Raw genomic sequence first — 7,494 nt, 5'->3', positions numbered from 1 at the left:
AAAAGTATTTAATTCGAAACACAGCTTGTAATATTTGGTTTTAATTTGGCTTTTATCGGGGTTTATTTTCTGTATTTTTGTATTTTGTAATTTTTTGTATTTTGTGTTTATTATTTGTTTTTAATATGCTGTGAACCGCCCTGAGTCCTAAGGGAGAAGGGCGGTATATAAATTAAAATAATAAATAAATAAATAAATAAATTTTAAATTTGGTTTTTAAATAACTTTTAAAAAAGGAAGAAAAGGCCCATATTAATATTTCTTTTTAACTACATTTTAAATTTTGTATATTGTATTGATTGTTTTGTTTTAAACTGGCTGTAAGCCGCCCTGAGTCCACCAGGAGAAGGGCGGGGTATAAATGTAATAAATAAATAAATAAATAAGATATTTCTTCTCTTTTCCCCTTAACATTTACTGTCTCGTATTCAAGCTGGTATATTTCTAATTATATCAACTCAAGTTGATAGAATGGCTGAATTTTGATCACGTGACCACGGGGACGCTGCAACGGTCGTAAATGTGAAAAACGTTCGTAAGTTGGGTTTCTCAGTGTCAAAACGGTCACTAAACGAACACTTGTTAAGTTGAGGACTACCTGCATGTCAGATTCAGCTTGTCTTCAACTTATCGACCATTCGGTTAGCGTCCATTCCAAGTTAGGACAGCACTAAAATAAGCGACTTACAACTAGTCCTTGCACTTACGACTGTCCGAGCGTCCCTGAAATCGGGGCATTTCGGCAGCCGGCTCAATTTTACGACGCTTCCAGCATCGTGGCGGGGGGCCCCCCACGTGATCGCCCCTTGGCGACCTTCCCAAAGGATTTTCCGGCCGGCAAAATCGACGGAGGATGCGGGATCCGCTTAACGACCGCGGCGAAAAAGGGTTTTGTAAAATCTGGTGTGGTCGTGTAATGGCCCACTTAATTGACCGCATTGCTTAGACAGGCAGGTTCCAGACTCAATTACAGTCGTAAGGCGAGGACAATCTTAATTGTAGGGGGTTGCCTTTTGGCAGCACTTGTGAATGGACTCAAAATGCTCCATAAACATCCTCTTTTTCTTTTTCCTTTTTGGTAGATTTTATCTTCAGAACGCCCGTCACCTTGGCCAAGCATGGAGAAGTTCAAGAGGAATATAAAAGCCACTTGCGAAAGGTAAATTTTATTTATCCAATGCAGGGGTGGGGAACGTGGGCTCTTTTATGACTCGTGGACTTCAACTCCCAGAATTCCTCAGCCAGCATGGGGGAAACTTTGGCCCCCTCATGACTGGTGGACTTCAACTCCCAGAATTCCTCAGCCAGCATGGCTCAGCTTGGAAACCTCTCCCTTTTCCCTCAGCCTGGCTGGCTGAGGAATTCTGGGAGTTGAAGTCCACGAGTCATGAAGGAGCCATAGTTCCCCCATGCTGGCTCAGGAATTCTGGGAGTTGAAGTCCACCAGTCATGAAGGGGCCATAGTTCCCCCATGCTGGCTCAGGAATTCTGGGAGTTGAAGTCCGCAAGGCGTGAAGGGGCCATAGTTCCCCCATGCTGGCTCAGGAATTCTGGGAGTTGAAGTCCCCGAGTCATGAAGGGGCCATAGTTCCCCCATGCTGGCTCAGGAATTCTGGGAGTTGAAGTCCACCAGTCATGAAGGAGCCAAGGTTGCCTACCCCCGATCCAATGTATTCACAGGCAGTCCTCGATTTAACAGCTGTTCATTTAGTGATCGCTCAAAGTTACAACAGCACTGAAAAAAAGGGACTTAGGACCGTTTTTCCACCCTGACAACCGCTGCAGCATCCCCAACGGTCACAAGATCAAAATTCAGACGCTCAGCAACTGACTCGTACTTATGATGGTTGCGGCGTCCCAGGGTCACGTGATCCCCTTTCGGGACTTTCCGACAAGCGGAATGGGGGAAGCAAATTCTTATCCAAGGACCCGCTGTTGCTCCTCTTCCACTTCCTCCTCCTCTTATAAAACCACCCTGGTTTTCCTCGATTCCTTAGCTGAGACATGAAAAATGGGCAGAAGAGAAAAAGCCGGAGGATTTGATTCACAAGCTGATGGCGGACGATGCTGAAGTGGACAGGAGAAGGACGGACGATCAGAAGAAAGAGGAATCCCTGATGGGCAGAACCAGCCACGAACATGTAAGTTGACCGATGGATCCGGCTCGGCTTCTTTGCCAAACCGGTTAATCTTTTGCCTTTTATTTATTTATTTGTTAAACGAAATCCAGTAGAAGGGACCTTGGAGGTCATCTAGTCCAACCCCCTGCTCAGGCATGAAATCCTATACCATTTCAGACAAGTGGCTCTCCAGTCTCTTCTTAAAAACTTCCAGTGTTGGAGCATTCACCGCTTCTGGAGGCAGGTGGTTCCACTGGTTAATTGTTCTCACTGTCAGGAAGTTTCTCCTTAGTTCCAGGTTGCTTCTCTCCTTGATGAGTTTCCATCCGTTGCTTCTTGTCCGACCTTCAGGAGCTTTGGAGAATAGCTTGACTCCCTCTTCTTTGGGGCGGCCCCTGAGATACTGGAAGGCTGCTATCATGTCCCCCCTGGTCCTTCTTTTCGTTAAACTAGACATCCCCAATTCCTTATATGTTTTAGTCTCCAGTCCCCTGATCATCTTTGTTGCTCTTCTCTGCACTCTTTCTAGAGTCTCAACATCTTTTTTACATCGTGGTGACCAAAACTGGATGCCGTATTCCAAATGTGGCCTTACCAAGGCCTTGTAAAGTGGTATTAATACTTCATGTGATCTTGATTCTCTCCCTTTATTAACAGTGGTTTGTAATTAAATGATGGTTTATATGACACTATCTACAAATATACACTAGAAACAAGATAGATACACGTGGTGAAATAGCAAACTCCAATATACAGCAGTCAAACATGAGAGAGAAGACTCCAGCAAAAAACCCTTCCCTTTTATACTCAGACTCTTAAAGGGATACACACACCCGCTGAGTCATTCCTATTATTGCATCATCCACATTACATATTTATTGTTCAATCATTAAACCTTGACCCAATCCCTGATTTTTCTTTGCTTACCGGCAGTTTCCCGAGTGCCTGTCGGATTCGGAGAACGAGGAGCCCTCCCAGGGCCGACCCGTGTATCGGTCGGCTTTCGTCTCCAAGGGCAACGCCTACCCCATCGCCTCGCTGGCCGGGTGAGTCTCCCCTGCTGTGATGGGGGATCGAAAAATTAGTTAGTTAGCAGCACGGTTGTTAAGCGAATCCGACTGCCCCCACTGACTTTGCTTTTCGAAAGGTCGCAAAATGTCCTGGGACATTGCAACAGTCATAAGTACAAGCCAGTTGCCGAGCATTTGAATTTCGATCACGTGACCGTGAGGATGCTGCAACGGTCGTAACTGTGAAAAACGGTCCTAAGTCCGTTTTTCAGACGGTCACTAAACGAACTGTCGAGGACTGGCCTGTATTTCAAAGGGCAGGCCGGTGTTTTAATAACGGCAATAAATAAACTGGCTTAAATGCGCAGCTTAAATAAAGCGGCTAATGTTGTTCTTTCTCCACTCTTTTTTTTTCTTCTTTTGCAAAATCTCCGTAGAAATTTTAGCTCCAAAGTCGAAAGGAGTCAAAGTTGCAACGATACGCTGGGGAATCGATCGAAAAGCAGGCAGAGATCGGCTCCCGTCAGAACAAAGGTACCCAGATCTTTGTGATACGTGGGGAAAGTCATTGTTGTCTTAAAAGAAATAAAAATCTCGAGTTTTCCTCTAAAAGGGATTCCTAAAAGGATACTAGCCATGTACATGGAGACCGTGATGGAGCCTGTCCATTATTGTTTTATGTCAGGGGGTCTTCAAACTTGGCCCCTTGATGACTTGTGGATTTCAACACCCAGAATTCCTCAGCCAGGCACGCGTGCCTGGCTGAGGAATTCTGGGAGTTGAAGTCCACAACTCATCAAAGGGCCAAGTTGGAAGAGCCCTGGACTTCAACTCCCAGAATTCCTCAGCTAGGCACGCTGGCTGAGGAATTCTGGGAGTTGAAGTGCACAAGTCATCAAAGGGCCAAGTTTGAAGACCCCTGTTCTATGTCATAAAGGTTGTAAAATGGGTCAGTCACGCGGCCGATCTAATTTTGATGACCCTTTTTGCAACAACTGTAAAGTCATTGGGCGAACCAACAATTTACTATAGGTTGAATTTTACTGAAAAATGCAAGTAAAGTAAAATTTTGCCCCAAACAGGAAATAAGTAGAATGCAGTCACATGCCTGTAGGACCCTGTAAATCAACGACTACCTGTCTTTTAATAATTTGATATTTAATTTTGTGGGAGAGGCGATCAGAATCAGCGCTGGTTCCCCCTCCTCTGTTGTTCTGAATTTATCTCCCGTTTTGTGTCCCAAAGGTGCTTTTTCAAGAGGCAGCTGGACTTTCTCATTATTTGAAGACGTTTCGCTTCTCGTCCAAAGAAGCTTCTTCAGCTCTGACTGAATGGTGGGGAGTGAAAGGATTTATACTCCTTGCAGACATCCGGTCATTTGCATCCTTTTAGAGGGTCGTTGAGGCCACCTGGAGGCTTACCTGTGTCCTCAGGGTCACCTGAGTGGGGCAAAGGGGTGTGGAGCCTTCTTGGAACTGCTGAAAGGACGGTGTTGTATAAACATAGATAAACCTCCAAGTGGCCTCAACAACGACTCTCTAAAAGGATGCAAATGACCAGTTTTTCTGCAAGGAGTATAAATCCTTCCACTCCCCACCATCCGCTCAGAGCCGAAGAAGCTTCTGGGATGAGAAGCGAAACGTCTTCAAGGAAAAACCCAAAGGGGCTTTTTTCAGGAGGCAACTGGACTTCTTTGTCTTTCTTTGAAGACGTTTCGCTTCTCATCTTCACCATCCGCTCTGACTGGATGGTGGGGAGTGAAAGGATTTATACTCCTTGCAGACAGCTGGTCATTTGCATCCTTTTAGAGGGTCGTTGAGGCCCCTTGGAGGTTTGCCTGTGTCCTCAGGGTCACCTGAGTGGGGCAGATGGGTGTGGAACATGGTCCTTTTACCAGTTCCAAGAAGGGTCCACACCCATTTGCATCACTCAGGTGATCATGACACAGACAAATCTCCAAGTGTCCTCAATGGCCCTCTAAAAGGATGCAAATGACCAGTTTTTCTGCAAAGAATATAAATCCTTCCGTTTCCCACCATCCAGTCTGAGCCGAAGAAGCTTCTTGGATGAGAAGCGAAACGTCTTCATGGAAGTCCAGTTGCCTCTTGAAAAAGCACCTTTGGGACAACCGTGACCTGGAATGATGGAGAACCTCCGTAGACTTCCCTTTTGTGGCGCCATCGCTGACTGAAACGGTTTCTCTTGCAGGTCAACCTCCTTGCTGGTGCCTCAGTTTCCCTGGTGGGCGTCCTCTCCTCCACCCAGAACAACCGCTGTCTCTCTGCTCCGGACCTGACCGCCGAGAAGCGCCTGGTGCTCTCCCACCAGGCGCCCTCTTCCTTCCCCGCCCTGCCCAGGCAGGAGCGCTCCATCAGCCCCGAGAGCAACGACAGCATCTCCGAGGAGCTGAACCACTTCAAGCCCATCGTCTGCTCACCTTGCACGCCGCCCAAGCAGCTGCCGGACGGGCGCGTGCTGAGCCCTCTCATCATCAAGTCCACCCCCAGGAACTTGACCAGGAGTCTGCAGAAGCCCACCACGTACGAAGCCAGCCCACGGATCCTGAAGAAGTGGGAGCAGATCCTCCAGGAACGTCAGGTCAAGAAGACCCTCTGCAAGGCCACCTTGACCACCTCGGCTCCTGAGTCAGGCGAACCTCCCAATCTCCCTGTCCTGGTCAAGTGTCCTTTGCCGATGTCCAGCTTGGTCTCGTTGCCGGACTCTCTCCCTCTCCTCTCTGTAGCCAAGTGCGACCGTTCCGCAAACGGTCGGAGAGACTCGGAGGCGACGGAGCTGACTCCCCACGTCCTCCCACCGAGAGCCGCCGAGAAGCTCCCCAATTCCAGGATTTCCGAGCCCCCCAAAGCGAAAACTGTTCCCCGCCTAGCCGGGCCTTGCCTTCACTTCGATGCCAAAACGTCGATGGCCCGGAAAGTCGTCCGAGTCAACTCGGCCTTGGAGAACGGCTCCCTTCCGGCCGAACGGAAGCCGCGCCGCTACTGGGACGAGAGCGAACTGCGCCGTCTCTCCAACGGCCTCCGTCTCGAGAGGGGGCTGGGCGAGGAGACCCCCTCCCTGCGGCGCGGGCAGAAGCGGCCGTGCAAAACCAAGCACCTGGACCCTTCGGTCAAGCGGCTGAGGCCGTCGGCCGCCTGTCGCAAAGGCCCTCCGGTCTCCGACTCGCGGCGACAGAAGAGGCGACGGCCGCCGAGCGGGACGGAGCAGAGACTACAGCAGGAGGAGGCCGACCGGCGGCTGGCCGTGCAGCTCCAGCGGCAGTTTCAGAGGGAGAGCCGGACACTGGAGCGGCCGAAGGGGCGAGCCGAGCAGTATTTCTTACGCTCCAAGAACGTCACCGGGGCAAAGTAGCCCTTCGCCAGCTACGTGACTTTTCCGAGAGTGCCGGGTAGACGTCGGCCGGTTCAGGCAGGCGGAGTCGTGGGGACCAGGAGTTCTCTCCGGTCAGTGCGGGAGACAGACGGAGGCCACGATCCGGAGCCTTCCTCCCCCGAGATGACTCCGAGATTATAAACCTCGCTCGCAGCGAAGGCCGTTTCGGATCTCGGATGGCCGGTCCGGCTCGTCCTGCCTCGAGATCCGAGTCGGTTACGGTAATGGGCGATCCGACGCTGCGAGCGGCGTTTGTCGTTTCAGGAGCAGCTCCGCTAGAAGGCTTGAAGACCCGGTGGCAGAAATGGTGGATTCGCCCCCCCCAAATCTATTTAAATCTATAATACAGGTAGTCCTCGACTTATAACCGTTTGTTTAGTGACTGCTCAAAGTTACAACCTCACGGAAAAAAGCGAGCTACGGCCATTTTCGCCACAATCGTTGCGGCCTGCCGAACGCTTGGGAGCTGACTCGCATTTATGACAGTCGCGGTGTCCCAGGGTCACGCGATCCCCTTTTTGCGTCCTTCTGACCAGCAAAGTCAATGGGGGATTCCCTTAACCGTGTCGCTAACTGAACAACTGCGGTGATTTGCTTAACAGCTGCGGCCGGGAAGGTGGTAAAATAGGTCAAAACACCCGTAAGCACTGTCTCACTTAGCAACAGAAATTTTGGACCCCGTTGCCGTCGTAAGTCGAGGACTATATGACGAACTCACTGGAGGAAGGAAAGGGCACTTGCTTGCTTTGAGTCCAAGCTAAGCATCAGGGGCTAGAGAGTACTTTTGGCTGCCTGATGGGGTATTTCCCCCCCGCCCCCTTTGGCTCTCCAGCCCCATCAGTCCTTGGTGTGGGGTTGTGTTGCAGCAGTGTCCAAACGCACACCCTGCTTTGGGGCAGGCAGAGCGCGGAACGAACGGCGCCTGTCGCTCGCTCTGACCAACATCTACGATGGGGCCTCTCCGCAGCCAGGCG

At 50.1% G+C, this 7,494-nt stretch overlaps 1 protein-coding gene across 1 annotated transcript in view; it reads left to right on the top strand.

The window, feature by feature from the left end:
• Positions 1-6,499, top strand: part of RNF169 (ring finger protein 169) — a 16,123-nt gene extending 9,624 nt beyond the window's left edge. Inside the window, exons 2-6 of the mRNA XM_015815475.1 lie at positions 1,083-1,159; positions 1,998-2,141; positions 3,054-3,166; positions 3,568-3,664; positions 5,339-6,499. Of these exons, the coding sequence (XP_015670961.1) occupies positions 1,083-1,159; positions 1,998-2,141; positions 3,054-3,166; positions 3,568-3,664; positions 5,339-6,499 (1,592 nt within the window). The remainder of the gene's footprint in view (positions 1-1,082; positions 1,160-1,997; positions 2,142-3,053; positions 3,167-3,567; positions 3,665-5,338) is intronic.
• The last annotated feature ends 995 nt before the right edge of the window (positions 6,500-7,494 follow it).

The sequence above is a fragment of the Protobothrops mucrosquamatus genome, unplaced genomic scaffold (genome assembly GCF_001527695.2).
Source record: "Protobothrops mucrosquamatus isolate PMUCROS unplaced genomic scaffold, P.Mucros_1.0 scaffold344, whole genome shotgun sequence".
Lineage (NCBI taxonomy): Eukaryota > Metazoa > Chordata > Lepidosauria > Squamata > Viperidae > Protobothrops > Protobothrops mucrosquamatus.
Note: the sequence above shows the minus strand (reverse complement) of the source record. Positions and strands in the feature narration are given on the sequence as shown.